General features: G+C 38.1%; 1 protein-coding gene across 1 annotated transcript in view; it reads right to left on the reverse strand.

Annotated features, from left to right (window-relative positions):
- KDM4C (lysine demethylase 4C) overlaps nt 1–23,641 on the reverse strand; it is a 439,327-nt gene that overhangs the window by 337,931 nt on the left and 77,755 nt on the right. The window contains exon 6 of the mRNA XM_090274104.1: nt 7,382–7,431. Within this exon, the coding sequence (XP_090130230.1) occupies nt 7,382–7,431 (50 nt within the window). The remainder of the gene's footprint in view (nt 1–7,381; nt 7,432–23,641) is intronic.

The raw sequence follows: 23,641 nt of genomic DNA on the forward strand, positions 1-23,641 counted from the left end.
CTTCACTGTACTAGTCAGTGGTAGCAGATGCTGTTGACTGAGCATGTGTACTGTGTTGCTGTCACATTCAAAATGACTGAGCGAGTAGAGCAACAAATCTGCATCAAATTTTGCATTAAGCTTGAACATTCCTCCATGAAAACTATTTGGATGATTCAGAAGGCTTTATCTATGGGCATCTGGTGATTGGCAGCTTCATCATGACAATGCACCCACTCATGCATCATTTCTTGTGCACTTTTTTTGTGAAACATCAAACCACCCAGGTGACTCAGCCCCACTACAGCTCAGATTTGGTGCCCTGTGACTTATGGCTTTTCCCAAAACTAAAATCACCTTTGAAAGGGAAGAGATTTCAGACCATCAATGAGACTCAGGAAAATGCAACAGGGCAGCTGATGGCAACTGGGAGAACTGTGTGAGGTCCCAAGGTGCCTACTTTGAAAGAGACTAAAGTGTCACTGTCCTATGTACAATATTTCTCGTACCTTGTATCTTCTTCAATAAATGTTTCCATTTTTCATATTGCATGACTGGGTATCTTCTGGACAAACCTTGTGTATTCAATGGGGGTAACTTTATTTTTAAGTATATTTTATTGATTATGTTGTTACAGTAGTCCTAACTTTTTTTTCCTTTGCTCCCCTCTGCCCAGTGCACCCCTTCCCTCCAGCAATCCCACCTCTCTTAGTTCATGTCCATGGGTTGTGTATATAAGTTCTTTGGTTTCACCCTTTCCTATATTATTCATAACTTCCCCCTGTCTATTTAGTACCAGCCAATTATGCTTCTTAATCCCAGGACCATTTTCCTCTTTCTCCCCCTTCCCCCTCACAACTGATAACCCTCCAAATGATCCCCATACCTATGATTCTGTTCCTATTCTCGTTTGCCTAGATTTTGTTTTTATTATTTAGATTCAGTTGTTGATAGTTGTGAATTTGTTGTCATTTTAATGTTCATAGTTTTGATCTTTTTCTTCAGTAAGTCTCTTTGACATATCATATAATAATGACTTGGTGATGATGAACTCCTTTAGCTTTACCTTGTCTGGGAAGCAGTTTATCTGCGCTTCAAGTCTAAATGACAGTTTTGCTGTATAAAGTAGTCTTGGTTGTAAGACCTTGCTTTTCATTACCTTGAATACTTCTTGCCAGCCCCTTTTTGCCTGCAAAGTTTCTTTTGAGAAATCAGCAGATAGTCTTATAGGCATCCCTTTGTAGATAACTCTCTGTTTTTCTCTTGCTGCTTTTAAGATTCTCTCATTATGTTTAACCTTTGACATTTTAATTATGATGTGTCATGGTGTGGTCCTCTTTGAGTCTAGCTTGTTTGGAACTCTCTGTGCTTCCTGGACGTGTATGTCTATTTCCTTCATCAAATTTGGAAAGTTTTCCTTCATTATTTTTTCACATAAGCTTTCAATTTCTTGCTCTTCCTTTTCTCCTCTGGCACCCCTACGGTTCAGATGTTGGCACATTCAAAGTTGTCCCAGAGGTTCCTAAGCCTCTCCTCATTTTTTTTTCAGTTCTTGTTTCCTCATTCTGTACTGGTTGACTGTTTTTTTCTTCCTTATATCCTAAATCATTGATCTGAACCCTGGTTTCCTTCCCTTCACCATTGATTTTGTGTGGATTTTCCTTCATTTTATTTAGCATAGCCTTCACTTCTTCCCTTATCTGTTTGCCGTACTTAAGCACATCTGTCAAGCTGTGAGCATCTTTATCACCAGTGTTCTCAACTCTATATCTGTTAGGTTGGCTATCTCCTCGTCGCTTAGTTCTCCCGCTGGAACCTTGATCCATTCCCTCTTTTGGGCCATACTTCTCTGTCTCCTCATCTTGACAGGCTTCTGTGTTTGTCTGCCTCTGCATCCCAGGTAGAGCTATTGCACCTGTTACGTTGTAAGGGGCGGAGCCTTAGGTATTCATCAGTAGAGAGCGACCTGTATCACCACTCTGTGGCGCTGTATGTGGGGGATGGGTCTGAAAGGGAACAGTGCCCCTTGCCCAGCATGCACCCCTTTTCCAGGCTCTTCTCTCACTTGTGTATGGGACTGGTGCCTCTCTAGCTGTTGCCCTGGCTTTCGTTCCCAGAGTGGATGGGTCTGCGGACATTCTAAAACTGTGGGGGCCCTTTAAACAAGCAGGCTCTGCTGAGAGACCGGCAGTTTCTTCCTCCACCCAACCCCCACTAGTTTACACAGTCAGAAGCAATGAGGTTTTATTCTCCCTGGTGCTGGAACCATGAGCTGTGTGGTCTGGTCTGGTGCTGGAAGCACTCCCCAGGTGTCCCTCCTGACTTTTTAAAATGTGTGACTGCACTTTCCACTGGCTTGTCGCTGCTGCCTCTGCCGCCACTGTCACCGCTGCCACCGCCACCACTCTACGTCTGCTCCACCCCTTCTACCTGTCTGGATGAGTATTTCTTCTTTATTTCTTTGTTAGTTGAACTTCCACGCAGCTTAATTTTCTGGAACTTCTGGTTGTCTCTAGTTTTGAGGTATTCCTTCTTAGTTGTGGAGGAAGATGCAGCACGTCTGTCTATTGCTCCATCTTGGCCCGAAGTCCCAATAGGGGTAACTTTTAATGTAAGTGCATTTTACCTCAATCTGATCTAAAAATAAAAATCATTACGTTTTTAAATTGTGTTAGAATTAGAGCAAATATGTTCTAAAAATAGTGTGCTCTTCCTGTCAGATAAAAAATTTTCCAATTGTCAATTGGTTTACATTTTCGAATATATTAGCTGTTACTAAGAAATTATTTTTAAATCCAAACCCCATATGACAAACACAAACACATGCTATGGCTATTAAATCACCAAAGAGTCAGCCTTGGAAAAAGATTTGTAAATCAAAGTTAGTAACAGCTTCTATGAGTATATAAAGAATAGTTTGGAGAAGTTGAAGTTAGTGATTAGTCATTTAGGAAAGAAAGGAAGAAGGGACGAAAGAAAGGAGGGAGGAAAGATGGAGAAATCAGACATGTAGAATATACGTCTACATTAGCAACAGATTTTGACTAAGATAATTTTATCTGAATACAATTAAAATTTACCCAAGTATGCTTTTTACAACTTTTAAATGATTTTTGCAATATTCATATGACTGTGTAGCAACTATACACACAAATGGTAAGAAAAAAAAAAGACATGAAAAAATTGTTGCTATGAGAAATGCTTTTAGATAGCATTTACACATAAAAGCTTATTAATGAAATAAACCAATGAGCTACATTATGTGGAGAGAAACCTGGCAATTTTTATCCACATTCCTACGTAAGAGGTCAGCATTAGGTGTTTAAGCTAAAGTTGGCTTCTCCATGCTTCCTACCGTTCATAGAGCAATTAATTACTCAGGACTGGATAGAAAATTACCACACTACAGGCTTCACTCAACTCCAAGTATCCCATAATCCATCAGCCTCTCTGCTGGTATAGATATAGCTCCATGGAGCTCTCCAGGAGGACACCAGGAGAAATCCATATTGATTATGAATGGTATTAAGAAGGATGGAGGTTCTACTAAAGAGTTGCCTGATTTCTTTCTCCTGAACATAGTGCATTGTGTAATGAGCAACTTTTTCCCATTTCAAGCTAGTGGGCCATTTCCACCCAATTTAACAGGTATATAGGCCATTACATATGGTTTTATACCGCATTCTGAGATTACTTTGCTTCAGTTCCTGCTCTCCCGGCCTTGACAGGACAGATGAACCACACATACACAGGTCATCCAGGACTCTCCAGGCTATGCACTTTGGGATCAAACAAAAGCACAAACTGTCCAGGATTTTCCTGGCCCTGCTTCCACCCTGCAGAATCAAAGAACTCTTAATTTTCCTCATGGTAATTCCTTCCTGCTAACTGGCATTCCCTTCCTGAATTCTGCCTCCCCATTCTCTACTGTCACTTCTCATAATTTTATTTCATCCCACATTTGAATTATGCTAACTTGGTGTATATTATATATTATTGTTTAATTTCTAAAGTCCTACTAGGATAGAAACATGACTGGCTATAAAATATTCGAAAGTCTAAGCATAGACAGTGATATTTAACATCAGATTATGAGGAAACTAAGTTTAAGGATTGTCTCACCATCCTTAATGCAACTCAGCTGATAGTAAAATGAAAATAAACATACCTTGGCACACCATACTTCGATCTCCATGCCTGAAGCATGAATTTGGCATGAAGAAGAGGATATATCTCTGGACTTCTTCATTTTTTATGGCTTAAAGGGCCCCTTAAAATTCATTGCTTATAATCAGAGGTATTTTATTTATTAGTCTTTCAAAACAAGACATTTTAATATAATATTTTCAGACCATCAGCTAAATGAATGCTTAAGAAAATAATGTATTTACCAATTTCAAAGTTTGTGAAAGTACATTCTCCTAACTCCAAGACAGAGGTATGAGAACAGGTCAATTCAAAATCTGTTCATAGTATTAAAAATGACATATTTATTGCTATTTTCTAATCTCTTGACAACATCTCTTTTGGAACAAACCCTTTTAAGATTTCATGATAGCATCCCAGAAATGCACATATATCCTCAATTTCAAATATAATTTCAGAGAATCCACAGACTGCCTGCATCCCACTACAGACACTGGTCCACATCCTGGAATAGAGATCCTAGTATATCAGGCTAAGAATCTGCTCCACAGGCTTAAATAGTCATTTAAACACACACATGCATACCTGAAAGATAAATATTTTTTTTAACCATGCACTAAATTAGTCCTTCATAATAATGATTCTTTTGGTCCTTTTTGCTGAATGTTGCTTTTTTAATAAGTCTAAACTAAAACACTTGCTACAAATGAACATAAGAATCTAAAAGAATCAATTTATTCACTACCATCCTGTCATTTGAAGCAAGATTCCTGCTGATCATTCACACTTCTAAAACTAGCTGCACAAAGTCCAAACTCACATAATCTTTCCCCAGTAACCAAAATTTTGACCGAAAAAAGTGACCTTTAATTTTTATTAAATATGGGCATTTTATTCATAATTAAAAGAAAAACCAGTGGAGTACAGTCCTTCATGAAAGTGCTTTTAGCCATTCCCAATTTTCTTTAAGCCATATTTTGCAAAGATAGAAGAGCAAAGATATTGTTTTATTTCTAAAATGGATGAGATTCAGACATTCTGAAAACTGAAAATTATCAAAACTGTTATTTATAATTTAACATAATACCTCTATTCTCCCTTATACTTTCCATTCAACTGTATAAAAGAATGCAATGGCATTACAGCTAAACACAGTAAGTATAAGAATTGCAACAATTCACTGGAGATTTTTTATTACGTTTATATCTACATAACATTGAAAAAAACCTGTATAAATGAGAAAGCAGCTGAAGGACAAAATCAAACTCCCAGCTTTATTACATGCAGGCCTAACGTCTTTTAGATAAAATATTTGTAGGTGCCACAGTCAATCAAGATTTCAACAGGAACCAAAAATGAAAGCATTCATGCATAAAAGGCAAGTGTGATAATTATGATGTGGAGACAAGATAATGGAAAATACCCAAGGCCACTTTTCACTTTATGTATCAAGTACTGCCTTGACCTAGACATCCTACCATGCTCCATCACATTTAATGTGTTATTTTATCATTTTAATTATTAAGCAGAATTCAATTAATTTGGCTGGCATCTGGGCAGAGGATGGGAATCCTCCACTATCTTATAGGCTCTTTTCCCTATGTCTTTTCTCAAAATAATGCTGCAAAACAGTTTTGAATAAACATGCAACTGAGTTTAAAGTTCTTGTTCATCCTTCAAGTTTATTAACCTCTTACTGATGAGAGAAATGGCACCTATTTTCCCAGAACACCATTTTCAGATAGATTGTGTCAAAGTGGTTACAAACATATTCCCACTGAAATTTTAATGTGAGTCCATACTGTAAAGTTTAGACTGACTGTATTTTAAAAGTTATCTGGTAGTGGGGCAAACAGAAAATGGTAGAGTAATTATTACAGAAAAGATAGTTCAGCATATAAGATTTAGCACCAAGTTCATTGCCTGTGTATTTAAGCATTATGGTAATTATTTTCTAAGCTGTGCTTTAATCTATTATCCAGAACCAGGATTCATCTACCTTAATATTCATGAAAATAGTTCCCAACAAAGCTCAAGATTACAATTACATTGCCATTATTATTGTAATGTATCACAGTACAAAAACACTAAGGCTTTATACTTACTACTTATAATAATGCTCCTTACAAATGTGATACCTCACTATTCCTTCTAATACTCTTCTATCAATATAATTTGGAGGAGAGTAACTTATAGATGTTATTAACAATTTCTGCTCAGAACTGTCAAGTCAAAGAATGCAGTTTCTCAGTATGCCCATTGTATTATTTAAAAAAAGGCTTCCATAAATCAGGGACAAAATACCTTTCCTTCTAGAAGACAAACCTAACATACCAATGAAACTTAGATTAGCACCTGACTAAAAGGGCAATACTTGCTGAGGATTCAATCCTGAACAAAGGCAGAACATCTTATCCTTAGTTGCTACTCAATAAAACTCTACTTTCCCCTGAAAATAAGTCACTATCAGCCTACTTCTTCCTTGCTAAGGGTTATTAGCAAAACAGGAGATGAAGTTGGCAGGAGGTAAATCTGATTCTTCTTCTTTGTATAAACAGATGAGAGCAAGGTTGCCTGGTTTATGTTTAAGACAAATAATTTTTAAAAATATACTGTCTGCAAACACAAGTGGACCCAGGTAAAACTATCAACAGACTTCCCACAAATAATGATGGACATAGCCAAAAATAATAATAATTCAAGTTCAAATAAAGAATGTTTAATTTTGCCAGTCTAAGAAGACATACATTCTCATGCTTCTGCAGCAACCTGGAGACATTCATCTTCATATTTCCACAAGGGCAGTCCCAGGCCAAGGGGGCCAAACAAGAACTGGGAGCCAGAAGTGAAACGATCTGGCAACATAAAAAGTATTCATAAAACAGCTGCACCCTGAGATGCAGCATAAGTATTCTTTAGAATTTATCTCAAGGATGTAACTTAAGAGAAGGAAAAATATTATTGACACAATTAATACATTATATAACAGAGAAAAATATTGGAAATAACTGAAATAGGTTAAGTGCAATCACTTGATGAAATACTAAGCAGCCAATTAAAATAACCATGAAGATTATGCAACCAGGAAAACTATGCATATACTAATGTGAAAAAAAAATTTTAATATTCAATTAAAGAAACATTTAATAGCCAATAATGTGAAAATAATAAAATTAACATATTGACATTCTACACTGTAAAAATATCTCAAAAATGAAGAACCTATCTAGATGAGAAACACAGAGAGCAAGTTTACCTTGAGCTAGTCTTTCAAGTCGTTTTCCATGCTCCGGCGGTATTGCATACCTAAAATTTTAAATATAAATAAAAATTTTAGGCTTATAACTATTCAGGTAGTATCCTAAAAACATTTACTCCTAAAAAACATTCCACACCAAACTCCATTTAGATGAGCTGAGTAGAGATTAAAAAACCAATCACAGAGATATATCCCTTAAACACTGGACAGAAGTAAAATGAATTCATAAATCACTTATTTTAATGCCCCAGCTCACCATCCCAACCACATTTTAAAGATTAGGGAACAAAGGCCCAAAAGCAGTAAACTGTTTAGCCAAAGAGGCAGCCAGCCACAGGACAGAGGCTAGAACCTCTCTTCCTACATTCACAGCACCCCAGAAATCCAAGGCTATTTTTGGTCATATGTTTTAGTTTTGTGCTTGGTTAGTTAGCCTTTGTTTTTAAGAAAACCTGGGTTATTGGGTGTTTTTTAACCTTTTAAAATGTTTTTATTGACAAGTAGGATAGAACACAAAATTTTATAGTAACATTTATATTTTTAACCAAATCTTTCTCTTGTACTTTTCAAATAGATTTTAAATTAAAAAAAAAAAACCAGCAGCCATAAAAATATAGCTATTATTTATCTCATGATTATGTGACTTATATACTCTGGATTATAAAAAAAATAATTTTTCACACTTGAGGAACAGAAATACTCATTTCTAGTGCATGATGTTTCCAGAAGTGAAATACTTGAACGTATTTACTGTGACCTTACTAACAAATTTTAAAACAATAATTTGACAACATACTACATAAATACTAAATTTTATAGGCAGTTTAATGAGGAAAATTAAGGATACTAAAAATAAAGTTAAATGATTATTTTGTATTTTAAGTAAAAATATGGTATTCTTTTTTTTTAATTACTTACTTGTTTATTTGTTTGTTTATTTGTAGAGAGGGGAAAGGAGAAAGAGAGGGAGAAAAACATCACTGTGTGGTTGCTTCTCACTCGCGCCCCCACATGGGGACCTGACGTGCAACCTAGTCATGTGCCCTGACAGGGAATCAAACCAGCGACACTTGGCTCACAGGCCAATGCTCAATCCACTGAGCAACAGCAGCCAGGGTTAAAAATATGTTATTCTTAAGATTTACGTTTGCTACATTTACTAGATCAAGTTACTTTTTACTAAAATGATTTTTCTAATTTTACTTAACACCACACTTGGTGCATTTAATGCCACTGATAACATATGCAAAACTTAATTGGATCCAAGGTAACTAGGCAATTCCCTGAAAGAAAATTCAGCCATATATCCTGTTCCTTAAGGCACTGTTAATGAAATTATTCCAACTGAATTGGGAAGATAAAACTGTAGCATAACTAAATGACAATCACCCAATGCACTTCTTACTAGTTTTTAACCCCTGGTTAATATCAACATTTATACCCAGAAAAGAAAAAAAACATATATATGTCCGAAATCTACCCTAGACAAGAGGGTTACCTCCTCCATAACATACATACACATATGCATACACACATGTGAAGGGTATACGCCTGCCTTCAAAGGGTCAGATATGGATGGAGATATTTATATATCCTGATTCACATTTCTGAAAAATCAACATCAAAATTAAAGCTTGTTAATTTGAAGTTCAACAATCTGTTCACAAAAAAAAAAAACATAAGTCTGTTCATTTGCAAAAGGAAGGAGAGATGGTAAGGTGAGGCATTTCTACTCCAACTTTGACCCTTCATTTACTCATTCTAGGATTTGAATCAATCCATTATACCTCTCATCCCAGGTAACCCTTTTATTGACTTATCTCCTAAATTCTTTTCTGCAAATATAGTATTTCCCAGGTACAGCTGTTCCTATCAGAGCCAGATGATTATTTTCACCTATAGATTTGGACAATGTCTCAGTCTATTTTCATATTCTATAAGAGATCCAGCTTTTTTCCTCCCTGGCTGTCTGAAGGTCAACCACTATCGTAAACAACACAATACCCAACTGGACCAACCAACTACTTCAGTGAAAACAAATAGTCATGGATGTCCTCCACCCTGGGAAGGAAACAGTACCCAAGACAAAAACTTGGCCAAAAAATGAGCAAAAACGTACTAGACCACAATGGATGTCATCTTTGTATTTGGATTCAGAACCTATTCTGGTGGTGGCAAGACAACTGGCTTTGGTATGATTTATGATTCCTTGGATCATGCAAAGAAAAAGGAACTCAGCCCTGGCTGGTGTGGCTCAGTTGAATGGGCGCTGTCCCACAAAGGGAAAAGTTGCTGGTTCAACTTCTAGTCAGGGCACATGCTTGGGTGGTGGGCTCGTCCCCAGTCAGGGCATGTGCAAAAGGCAACCAATCAATGTTTCTCTCTCACATCAATATTTCTCTCCCTCTTACTCTCCCTACCCTCCCTCTCTCTAAAAACAAATTAATAAAATCTTTTTTTAAAAAAAGAAAAGAAAAAAGAACCCAAACAGACTTGCAGACATGGCCTGTATGAAAGGAAAAAGACCTCAACAAAACAGCAAAAGGACTGTAAGAACAGAATGAAGAAAGCCAGGGAAACTGCAAAGACCAGAGTTGGGGCCGGCATAAAGAAGTAAAGATTCTGCAGTGACTGTGGTGATTGTGCAAATTTTTCACAAGAGGATTAATGAACTAAAAACTTTCCCAAAAAATCCAGTTCATATTAAGACTATAAGTGAGTATTAATAAAACTTTTATGATTAACCAACCATTGCTATAGCTCAATAGTGTCAGAAATCATCAAAGGATAAAAACTTCCTTTCAATCACAGCCCGTCACACAAGAAGACGTCCAAAATTTCCTGAGGAGAACCAAATCCTCAAACTGAAAGCCACACTGGGTTCACACTCAGTGAAGCATACTGAGAGAAAATGACTTCAAGGGGCAGCCCCTCTTGTCTTCCCTGGTTTAGTCAATATCTTGCTCAAAGTTAATTCATTCATCTGTATGTTGATACCTATGAGATATTTTGTATGCTTCTCCTGTGTTATTGATCCTATTCTTTGTTAAATAATATGCTCAAATCTTTTGCAGCCCAATGCAGATGAATCAGTACACATAGCTATATAATGTTTCATATACAAGTAACTTTACAGAATTCACTGAACAAGCCCAAGCCTCACCCTAGGGCCTAAATAGACTAAGGAAAAGTAACTTGTCTTCGTGTGTTCAAAATACCCCAGCAAAAATTACTTTGATATAATCTACTTCAATTTAACAGATAGTTACTGAGCATTTGACACATATAAGGCACTGCAGGAAAAACTCAAGGCATTCTCCATGTAAGTGGAAGGGCACAGAGGTACACACAGCTACTGCTAACATTTGCCTGGATAAATGTGCACACATGTCTTCAGGAAGTTTGGTTTGCAGCACAGAGATCTCAGGAACATTATGAAGTTCCCATGCAGATTTACTACCATGTGGCAGTTAACATCAACTACTAATAAGAGGGTGGGAGGGAGTGAGGGAAGACCTTTCATTTCTCAAACCTCCCAAAGTTATCACCACGGAAAATCAACTAGAATATCTCAACTCTATGACAATTAAATCTTAAATCTGAAAAATGTATCACTACTTATTTACATTTCTAACTTTACAGTTCTACTGAGCTCCTACCAGACACCAGGGACAATTTAGGATTTCTATCCTAAAGAGGAATATCAGAATAGCCTTAAACTATTAGATGTCGGCTATACATAAAATATAATGATAAAGAATATCCTTGACATAGACATTCAATTAATCCTCACAACTCTATGGCAAAATCACACAGCCAACACTTGGTAAAGTCATCTCTCTAAAAGTTCTAGTGAAACTTCTCTGAAGGCTAATCATCAGAAAGATTTTCTCCATACATTATACATAAAAATAAGGCACTGAGTACACCCCCCCCTCAATGCAGCTCACCCTTTATATCACTAATGTGGGCTCCCCAATTCCTGTTGTACCTTGCCAAACTACCCTCCACAGTATGCTAAAGTCATCTCTGCAAACTACTAAAGTGATCGTGACAGAGCCATAGGCCTTCAAAGACTGACTATAACCTGAAGGATAGAAGCCAAACTCCTCTGCAGGTCACAGACCTGCTGAAATCTTGACACCTCCTCTTCAGTGGTATCTACTGACCAATGTCCCAATTAAATCCTGCTCTCTGGCTTTACCAACCCACTTGAAACTCCTTATAGTACCCTTCTTATTTCACACCTCTGCTTCTTTCCACCTCCTATTTGTGAATTTTATATGTCCTTATCACTCTTGTCCAATTCACAAAACACCCACTCATTTTTCCAAGCTCAGACTGAGTTACCCCAGGGAGAGCTTCCCATTCCCTCTTTTGCTGTACCAACCACACAGAATATAGGCTTCCACCATAGCACTCAGAATTTATTTATTTATTTATCTATCTATTTATTTATTTACTTATTTGCCTTTCTGCCTCCTCGTTCTCCTGTCAAACTTCCTTGGGACAAGGCTCATGTCTTCCTCTGGAAACAAACCACCAGCTGAGCAAATGCCCAGTTACTATTTGCTGACTTTTGCTCTCAAATGAGAATTGTACTCCTGCTATGCCAGGATAACAGATGTAAAGAAGAGGAAAGATACAGAAAAAAGAAAAAAATCATGAAAGAGGGAAACAGAAAGAAAGGGTAAGTAATGATATAAGCCAATACCTCATTTGCTAACTGTAGAGAGCCTGGCATACTCAGGATCAACCACCGTCAGCCTCAACAACCTGGTCTGTCCAAATGTCTATTTCAATCAAAATTTTTTCTCTCCCAAGATTTAAGCATCTTCCAGGACCCCACATTTTTAGCATAGCCTCCCCTTTATTCTTCCTGGATCATACCCATAGATCTAATGTATCAACAAGCTGTGAAGGACAAAGTGTACTCCAGGTAGATGGGCAAGTTTGAGGTTCTTAATTTCCACCTAAATGGCATAGGTTGGGGAATCTAATTTTTCAATATAGCTGCCCTAAAAATTTAGTTCCTATGAATGTGGCAGTCAGCACTGAAAAATATCATCTAATTAGTTAATAAAAAGAAAAAATGAGTAATAAGTAAAAGTCAACCAGCAAAAGGTTCCAAGTTCATAAGAATATGTTAATATTTTTCATCTAAACGTTTTTAAAAAATTAGTATAAGCCACTCTCAGACTACATTTGAAACAGAATGCTCTGAATAAGAGCAAGCCATAGTGTGTGAAAATCCCTTTAAAAAACCTAAATCGCTAGCATGTTTTCAAAAATGTTGAAATCCTACTGCTCTGATAACATCCAAGATTTTGTTCAATTTCTGTTTGAAATACTACTACTTCATGGAAACACTAAGCAATTCTCAATAATTCTTTTTAATTGTAGCATAAAAACACTGCCTGCCTGCCTGCCCATCCCTCTGACACTATGCCATCAGTATTTAGACATGATTAGTTCTTCCTAAATACAGGGTGAGGCAAAAGTACGTTTACAGTTGTGAGTCTGTGAGACACTGTTTATTCTTGTATTATTACTTATTAATTGTTGCATTATTTCTATACAAACAACTGTAAACCTACTTTTGCCATACCCTGTAAATAAAATAACAAACAAATAAATAACTTTCCTGAGTCCTTCATGCTGCTACCATCCATCTGCTTTTTCTTCCTTTTACACACATTACAATAGTCCCTCTCTATATCACGGTTCACTTATCGTAGCCTCACTGTATCATGGGACTTTTTAAAATATTATATTTAATTATTTATCATAGATTTTTCACTATACCATGGGATTTTGCGGTACTGTATACATACATTGTTAAAGTTACATAGGTTTAAGAGTGTAGAATATGTTTAAGAACATAAGTAGTGTTTATAAAAGTGTGGAAAAGGTTAATAAGGGACTGGGAACAGTTTATAAGTATGTGGGAAGGGTTTATAAGGCCTTTAAATACATATAAATACTAAAATAAATGTAAGGTGCCTACTTCGCAGATTTTCACCTATCGTGGTGGGGGGGGGGTCTAGAACATAATACCCACAATGAGGGAATACTGTACTTTCTTGCTTGCCACGTTTTTTATTCCCATTCACACTGGAGTCCAGTGTAATCTGGATGCTATTTTCATCACTCTCAGTATAACTGCTTAGACAAAGGCTGTCACATTTTTTTTAGTCTTTAACTTGTTCTACCTGGAATGTTTTAATAGTTCCTTGAAACACTCACTTCCCTTGGGTTTCATGATCCAGCTCACCTCCAGTGGTTTTCCACCTTCTGTTCTTGCCATACCTAACTCTGATGTTCCCCAGGACTCCATGTTTCGGTGACTCCACATTTTTTCCTGAGGGAACCACCTTCACTCAAGGCTTCAAGATCACCCATACGCTCCATTCCACGAATGTCTCCTGGGCCCTCAGTCTCTAAAACCAACCAGCAATTGAACCAGTCCATTTGGCAGCCCTCAAACAATTTATCCAAAGCTTAACCCTCCATCATCTTCCTGCCAGACCTGCTTCTCCTCCAGAGTTCCCCATCTAACCAACTGCCCAGAAATGTGGGAGTTGTGGTTACGAAATTTCCTTATCTAATCAATCCCCAAGTTTTACATGTCCTACCTTTCATTTGTTCAAGAGAGGTCTTGTGAATGTGCCTGCATTTCTCTAACTCATTGCTACCAGCGCGACCCAGGCCACCGTTCTCCATCACACACATTGCTACTGCAGCCTCTTAACTAGTAAATCCTGCCCCAAGCTTGGCCTTCACCAGTCCACATAGCCCAATCAGATCTTGTCACTTTGCTTCCCCATTTAAAATCTGTCTAGCAGGAAGAAATGATAACTAAGTAGGGGCAACAAGTTGGAGGACCTGTAGGGAGAGGGGTTACTACAGACAGTGACATCAGTCAGCAGTCCTAGTTCTATGGCCCTGGCCACTTACTAGATGTTTCAATGAAAGTATTTCATCACTTGAAAAGTTTCAACATACACAAGATCAAATTCATATTTCCTCCTTTAAGTTGATTATCTCTCCTAGCATTCCCATTTCAGTTCACAATCCATTTTCCACTAGCCTTCCAAACTAGAACTATCAGAGTCACCTCTTCTTTATTTCTCATCCTCTCTGCTCCCATTGCTAACTGCAAATCCCATCCACTCCATAGCCTCAAAATCCTGTACCCATCTCCTGGCAGCATCACCTCAATTTCAATCTTGATCTCTCCCCAGCTAGACCACAATCATAACTAAACTTTCTGCCTGTACCTCCCTGGGCAGCTACAGTCCTCATATCACCATCAGAACATAAAAACCTTTACTCCTTGCTGCCTGGCTTTCAAGACCCCTTCAACACCAACAATCTATTCTCAATAGGCTAAACTATGAATTATTCTATCACTCACACAGGCTTTGACCTCACTCCTCACCTCAAACAGCCCCCTCCATTCTGCTTCAAATCCCAAACTCCTCCTTGAAGCTTTCTTTGACCATTATAAATATCAGCAATCTCACTCCTCTTCTTCCTCCCAGAACGCTTCTATTGTATTTTTCATGTAGTATTTATCATCTACTGCTTTCCATAACTAGCTGTTGTGCATAAATAACCTTTGTCTGGATAGGCACTGAGTTCTGTGAGGGAGAGAATACCCACCATAACCCAGAAATGTTCACATGAATTATCCTTTTTACCCTACCTTGTGCAGTGAATGCCTAATTCACAGGTAGTTCACACAGCTAATTCTTTATTCTTTGAAGATATGAATATGTCTGATACTTTTTTGTATCCTTTGAAATCCACCAAATAAGATGTCTACCATTGTATGCCCTCAACTACATACCAGTTTGTTGAAATTATTCATTGTTCATTTAACCTTTAGGAGTGTTTTTGTTGCATATAAATGATGAATATTGCAAACAGTTCTGCTACAACATTAAACTATGAATCACTAATGATCTATCACTAATTAGATATTTATAAGGTGCTGTTTTATTTAAAGTCAGTCTTCGTTCGTTCGGCAGCCGTCCGTCTCGAGAGACGATGGTGTAGCTTCTTAAGAGTCTATCTGCACCGCCGAGAATGGTTGTGCAGTCCGACTCGGGAGTGACACGGTATCTGTCTCCTCCCGTGTTGAATCGACATCTTGCGATGACGCTGGAGTGTCCTCTCCAGTGAAGCTGAAGCTACAGAGCCTGGGCAGGGTGATATGGAGGGTCTGCTGTTGCCCATGCAGCAGACCCCCCCTCTCTTCGCAGCTGAAGGGTCCAAGGGAAAGACGGAGTCAATACAGCTTGGCTTCAGGTGCGCCGCAGGAGTTGCCGGTGTTGACTACAACGTCAAACCGCCTTAGGGACTCCGGCTCCGGATTTTCTGTCGGGGTTTACTCCCTTAGCCTTTCCCCTGAAGAGGTATGCCGCAAGGCAGCGGAGGTTTTTTGGAGTCAGAGTTTTCCTTCTCTGATGTGCCCTGACTGGAAGATCGAACCAGCGACACTTAGCTCGCAGGCCGACGCTCAATCCACTGAGCCAAACCAGCCAGGGTAAAGTCAGTCTTATATAAATTAAAATAAAGATCTAATTTGAAGGCTAAAAAAAAAACAGAATAATCCCTCCAAGCATGTCTTTGAGTGGTTTGCTCAAAGAATGGACCTAAAATGATGTTATTCTGGTAGTTGTAATTATAAGCACTATCTTGAAATGAATAATTACAAGACAGGCATTTCAAACTGCCGATAGGTAAACTGTGTTTTTCAAAATGTACTAGATTCATTTCTGATTCAGGTTTTCTATATGAACTAGTCTTTCTCTTTCCAAGATCTGTTCAGTCCATCAGCCCATTAGAAGCGTTTACCAGCATTTCCCAAAGGGTAACTCCCTATTTCTCAGGTCACTCCCTCAAAGGCTCTCTACTTTCATTTGGGAAGCCTGGGGCCATCACTAATGTGGTCAGAAACCAATGTTCTCAGCTCTACCCACTGCCTTTACCTCTGTGACTGTGCTGTCTGACACAAGTGGCTACATGGGTCCCTCTGTCAGTCTCACTTAGAGGTGCTGCTGATGTTTCCTGCTGGCCCAGCTTCCACCTACCCTGTGATATCCAAGGCAGCCTTATCAAGCACAGAGCACAGAGGACAGACCCCTTTCAGATCCCTGCCATGCTCAAGCAGATCAGTCCCAAAACAAGGCTGTCCTCTATTCCCTTCCCCTGAGGCTGAGTATGAGATAGCCCTTTCCTCCTTTGTTTAAATTTCTTCCACATGCTGTTTTGCTCATAGTCGTCTCCCTGAATAATCAGGCTTGTGTCCAGCGACAGTCTTCTGACAGATGACAACTCTAAACTGATCCTCCCCTTTCTTTACTGGCATAAGCTTGCACACCTGACTTGCTTTCTATAGTTACAAAACGGTTGAAAGTTCAGTGAAAAGAATAACTTACCAACCATTATGATTAGAGTTCATCACAGCTTCCATTTATTAAGCCCTTATAATATGGAAGATCTTGTGCTAAGATCCCGTAGTACAAGTGCTACTAACACCTCTACTTCACTGATGAGGAAACCAAGGCTTAAAGGAATTAATTTATTTAAACAAGTTGGTAACAGAGGTAACACCCAACCCCAGACCTTGCTCACCACAAATCCCAAGATGTTTGTGTTTCCTCATCAATCACCATAAAGATGCCAATAGGAAGGAAGTGACAGGCTATAGGCCCAACCTTTACAATAATCTGTAATTTCTGGAGGTTGACTCAACTTTTGGAAGAAACTGTTGTATGCCTGCTAGTAGACCAGAGTTCCAATATTCATACAGAACACTTCTCCCAGCTATCCTTCCTACCTTTACTCACTTTTAAAACACAACTGAAAAATGAAATCACTAGCCTTTGAAACTAAAATTATAATATACACCAAACAAAAGACAATGGCATTTTAAATAAGATTCAGATACAAAGAACAAAGGCATTAAACCACTAACAAAAGTTTTCTTTGGTTCTTGTACAAAAAAAATCATGAATCAAGGTATCATACCTATATTTCACAAAACTCAATATATCTGAAGTAGTTAAATTACAATATACTTTTTAACCAAGATACCGTATTTTTAACTCCATAAGACACACTTTTTTTCCCCCAAAAAGTGGAGAGAAATGTCCATGCGTCTTACGGAGCAAATATTGCATCACAGACCATGATGTGTATTAACTGACCTGGCAGCAGTGGCGACAGCTGTCAGAAAAGCAAGCAGTGGGCCCACGCGAAACCCCTGGGAACACTTAAATGTCCCACTTTACTGCTGAATCTCAGGGCATCTGGTCAGTTGACGTCCGCCTCTACCTATCGCCCAGGACCTCAGAGAGTGCAGAGAGCTGCCTGACACTCCCAGCGACAACTGATGATCTGTCAAATCAGCTGAGGCTAATCACGGGCATAAGGCACAGTGCCAATTGCCAATTGTCTTTGACACTGGGTGGGGTCTGTGTCAGTAGAACCGCCTCCAATCACCAATCACTGTGTCTTAAGCTCTGCCAATCACAAGAGGCAGATGGGTGGAGCTGAAGTAACATGTTCTCCGCTGGCTACTGGCTCCATTAGATGCTACAGCTGTCTTGTCTACCTCCATACTGTTTCCAGTGCACACCAGATTTCTGTGTGAGGAGGCCAGCAGTACCTGGGTGAGCAGCCATAAATGCTGAATTTTGTAGTAGATAAAGGGAGTTATGGTGGGGTCACTATTCTAGTAGTAACACAGGCACTGAGGGGATTAAGGGGTATCACTAGCCAGAACAGGCACTGGGGGTAGTCCACCAGAACCTGTAACTAGGATAGTGATACTCTCAGTGACTGTTACAACTAGTGACACCCCTTCACTCCCTCAATGCCTGTTATTAAAGGCCCCCATAAATTCTGACACTAGCAATAATGAGTTCTTGGGGTTCCCAGGAAACTAGAAGAGTACTTGAACCTTAAAGTCTCTCCTCATTTGTTAATGACAGTGATGATGGTTCTTAATACCGCTGTTGACTGTTGTTCACTTTACATGGTTGAAATATTATTCTCTTATATTTTATTAAATACTTTAGTACACCATTTGGTTCAGAATATTTTTTTTCTTGTTTTCCTCCTCTAAACCTAGGTGCATCTTAGGGTCAGGTGCGTCTTATAATGTGAAAAATATGGTATATTCCTAATTGTGTCAAAAAGAAGGCTGAACAATTGTGGATTTTATATGTGGGATCACGTTATATTTTCACATTACTGATGTTAACAAGTTTTAATACTTGTGCACTTATTAAAGTTTATGCATTAATATTTTAAATTATAAAGTTTCATAAGTTAATTGTGGAAAACAAAACATTGCTTACTTCATTTTCAGGTCTTAAAAACAGATGAATGTGGGAAATAGAGTGTGACTGTATGGGGTGCTGTGGTAGAGGCCCAGGCACCCCTTCCAATGAGACCCTCTTCTCACTGCCTTCATCAAGGGGAGGCTGCTCCTCGCCCTACCCAACACTTACCCAATGTCACATTCCCTCCCCCAAGATCCTGGCCTTTGGAGAGGGAGGTATTGGTGTCGCATATGCAATGAATGATGTGTGCCTGAGTATAAAGGCCTCGCCATCTTGCCTCAATCTGGGGGAATTCTTAAGGGCCCTGCCAGCTCCAGAGCCACCTGTGGGATCTGTCCAGGGCTCCGTTGCACTCTAGCTTCCCTTCTGCCCAGTCCCACTTTTCTAACAGGTGCTATTTCTGGAACATATTCCAAGACACCTCTGCCCCATAAATCTGATGTCAGACAGAGCAGCCTTCCCAAGCAACCAAAGCTACAGTTACAATGAACACATTGGTAAGGCCATGTCACTTAGGCATCATCAGTCCTGATCTACAAGCTGGGCATCTATGAGCATGACCTAGAGGATGAAGTGTTTGAGCTGAGGCCCTACAAGAACACCAGATAAAAAGCCCTCAGTAAAGGAACTCAACCAGAGCTTAGGCCCACCCTTATGCCATCTGTGGCCCACTTCCAGACAAAACACTTAAGATGAAAAAGAGAAACTCTAGCAGCCCTATTTGCAGACAGCCTTAAGTGAGTAAACTACAGCGAGCAGAAATATCCTAACAAGAAGTGAGTTTCAGCAAATAACTGAGCATTAGAAATATAAACAGCTCCTTTTAACGTGGAATTTTCAATACTGTTCATTATCCATGTACATGTAAATTAATATCCTGAGCAATCAGAAAAATTAATATTACCTTTTATCTTAAAATCATTATTATAAAATTTAGACATTAACCACATAAGACTTGATTATCAGGAAATAATATATTTCCTATCACCTAATCTAATGAATATTTTCTAAGTTCTATATATATCCTGCACAGTACTAATGTGCTTTTTCCCAAAGAAAAAAATATTGTGCATTATTAGTTGATGTCAACTATGGGCAACATAAATAAAATCTTTACTTTTTAATAATGGCATCTCCAAAATACTCAACAGATAACACATTCAGTAGTAAATTGATTTTTTTTGAGTTACTAGATGATCAAATAACTGATTCTTTTGTTTCCTGTGGCATCTTCCTTAGTGGGGGATAGCATCACACAATACACATTTCAGCCAGATCAGCTGTCTTTATTTTCAGTTTTATATTGATGTACTGAAGAAATTTTCATTTATAGAAAGTTTGAAAACTTCTGTGGTAAGGCAGTGTTTTCCCAAGTAGAAACCCATCACAGAAAATATTTTTTCTGGATTATGCACGAGTATTCAGTGTAAGATTTGAGTCCCCTGTAAAATTTGGATTCCTCTAAACTTTTGCTAAGAACAAAGGTTCTGCTGCTGCTAGAAAACAAGGGGCGGTGGGAGGGGAGTACTGAAAGCTATGTGCCTAAACTGGAAGTTTCATGAAGGCCATTCTGTCTTGCTCACCGTGCTATCACTAGCACCTAGCCCAGTACCTGGCAAGCAGATGCTCACTAAATAATGAATAAAAAGAAAAGAAACAAATAAACCCAAAATTTGCTGAACATAGATATAATGTTTCATAACAGAATCTGCTGAACATAGATGCAATGTTTTATAATAGAACCAAGCATTAATAAAACAGGAAAAATTCCATTTCAAGAAGAATCTAAAATATAATAACTTTAATAATTGGTGATTTTAAAAATGGTTATAGGAGCTAAATGTCCATATCAAATCTCTCCCAGAGCCAATATTTTCCCAACAAAAAGCAATCTTGCTTTATATGGAAATCTTCAAAAATAGTACTCTTTCCAAATGATCATTTATTGAAATAATTATACCAGCCATGAATAAGATAAAGCGACTTAGAGGATTCCAATACATTTGGCTTACAGAGTTCTACCACAATTAACTCTAACAAAGTAATGAAGCATTTTTACGGAGGTTTCGTGTGACTATCTATTCAGCTTCTTTACACTTGGAAACCTCTTTGAGAATTGAGAGGCTTTCAAAAGTGTGCATTACACAGAGCAGCAAGCTACCCAAAGATAACTCAAGTAATAGGCAAAACCAAACAAGTTACAAAGCCTTAAAGAAGAAAAAAAAAAAAAAACCCGGAAATTGTCACTGTTTTCTGCCAACACTTATCATAGCCTTCATAAATGTTAATTTTCTTCATTACATAGGCAAGAGAGATAACTTAAGGAAGCTTAAGACAATAAAGGTAACCCATCTAACTGAAGTCTTTTTGATAAATGTCTTCCCCAAAACATTCACTTTTTTCCTACATTTCAAGGAAGATTATTAAATGGGCTTATTTTTTCTGTCTCTGATCAGAAAATCATTTCAGAGATCATACAACTGGATGCTATGTGCTCTCAGAAATACATGTTATAAAAGAAAATTCCAGAAGCTTTATGTAAACCATGTATGGAGCACCTACAAGTAAGTAGCATTTGGAGAAAGGGAAGAAGGGATGAACTCACAACAATTGGCTATATTAAATTTGAAGTGTATTATTTGTGGATTTCTCTTAGGCAAGCTATCAAAATATAGTACAGTGACTAAAATTTTCTAACAGTTTTTGTAACTTCTAAAATGTCATATACATCAGGCTAATTCTTTCAAAGCATCAGACAAGATGCATGACTGTATTATTTTACCGGTCAATTTTATAATTTGACCCATAAAAAAACCAAAAAGAGTATTATAAGAAGATCAATAAAGAATGAAAGAAGCATAAAACTATACATATATATGATATGCAAGTGAACAATTCCAAAAAATACATGTTTCAAAAACAAAACTATAAGCTTATTGTGATTTCTGGCCCTACAACATGCTGCCCTCTAGAAGCTGAAAGTCTCACTGAGAAGACAAGACCAAAACACACAAATCAATAAATGAAGAGTTCTAAAAGAATAGGACATAATGAAATGATAAAGTTATTAGCTATTAATATAAGTAACAAGAAAAGAGAGCAATTTTGGTTTAAGCAGTCAGGAAAAAACTTACAAATTACAGATTCTTTGGTTTTATGGCAGGTGTAGAGATTACTTTCCACAAATTGCCTGTACCTTGGGTAAAAGTTACCAATCAATTGCTAGAAATGTTTTTAGAGTAAGTTAAACAAGCAGACATTTTGATAACTTTAATATCCTAAAATATATACTTATATATTCTATCTTAAGGAAATATCCCCACAGGCTATTTTTTCAAATCATACAGAAAATGAATTAAGAGCCAGCTGGAATAATTCATTCAGGCTTCCTAAGATTTTAAGCAAATACTTGCACATTGATTTAGGACTTTCCTGCACCTTACAGGATCTGTAGGAGACATCAGGTTTTATTTCTACTGTGCAGCGTAAGTCAGGTAACAGCACTCTCCTTATTATGGGGAACTATCTCTCCCAAAAATGAACACATAATTCTAATGGAAGCTGTCATTCTTCATGCCTCTGCCCCCACTGCCAGAGACAGGCCTGTGACCCAAACCAGGACAATGTAAAACCTTTCAAACCTTGGCCTCAGTGATTTATCCAAGAGATTGGCACAGGATTCAAGCCAGGAAAATCCATGGTTCTCCCCAGATGGTGCAACTCTCCTCTTCGGTGATAGAACAAGGAATATATGAGCCAGGGAGAAAAATGAAGGCAACACACAAAGAGAAGTGGGACCCAGGATCTATCCTATTCTGGCAACTTCCAATCACATTCATGGCTATGTGATTAAATTCCCCTTTTTAACTAGGCTAGTTCATATTGAGTTCCTACCTCAAGGAAAAAACACAATCACAACAAAATATCTCAATCCAGAGAAATCTAATGCAGATATCATGGTGAAATGGATTAAAATAGGTTCAAAATAACATAAGGATATGCATGAAAAGACCTGCAATACTAGAAGGGTAAGGAGGATTGTGTTACAGCATTCAGAAACCAGAATCAAGGTTTGCATCCCTGTTCCCATCCTATCTGAAAGGTTTGACAGACAAATCACTCCTACCTCTTAACAGGGACAGACTAGTGCTTCCCAAAACTTCATTGAAGAGAAAACTCTAAACAGATACCTAATTGAAGAATCGCTACCAATTCCCTATAGGGAAACAAAATCTTCCTCAAGATAAAACTTATTCTTTGTAAAACGTGGAGTTTATTTCTGACTTCAAGTAAATTTCCAAGTGGCACATGTGAAAAACAAACATTCAATGCCAAGTAAATAAAGTTGGGCCAGTGGTGTCTCCTGCCCTCACCCACAGCACTCTTCCCACCCCCATAATCTCCATCAATTAGCATGCGATTAGAACCTAGCCACATTTTAACTTCTGAAAACCTCTCTTATGCCACAGAAATAAGAGGCATGTTTTTCTTTTGGTTATGCAGAAAAATCTGATTAAAAGAAAGCTGATGGTGTAAAAAAGAAAAAGCATCCTTTCTTCTTGACTATTCCTTCACCTCTTTCCTTTTCTCTTTAATTCTATAGAAAGAGTCCAATAAATTAAAAGTTCAAATCCCAGCTGCAGGACTCGCTCATCAAGAGATAAAACAGCCCTGGCTGCTGTGGCTCAGTGGATTGAGCGTCAGCCTGCGAGCCAAGTGTCGCTGGTTCAATTCCTAGTCAGGGCACACATGACTAGGTTGCACATCAGGTCCCCAGTTGGGGGCACGAGTGAGAGGCAACCACACAGTGATGTTTCTCTCCCTCTTTCTCCTTTCCCCCTCTCAATCAATCAATCAATCAATCAATCAATAAATAAAATTTTTAAAAAGAGAGAGAGAT

Source organism: Furipterus horrens, unplaced genomic scaffold (assembly GCF_987537825.1).
Source record: "Furipterus horrens unplaced genomic scaffold, mFurHor1.1.pri manual_scaffold_4, whole genome shotgun sequence".
Classification (NCBI taxonomy): Eukaryota; Metazoa; Chordata; class Mammalia; order Chiroptera; family Furipteridae; genus Furipterus; species Furipterus horrens.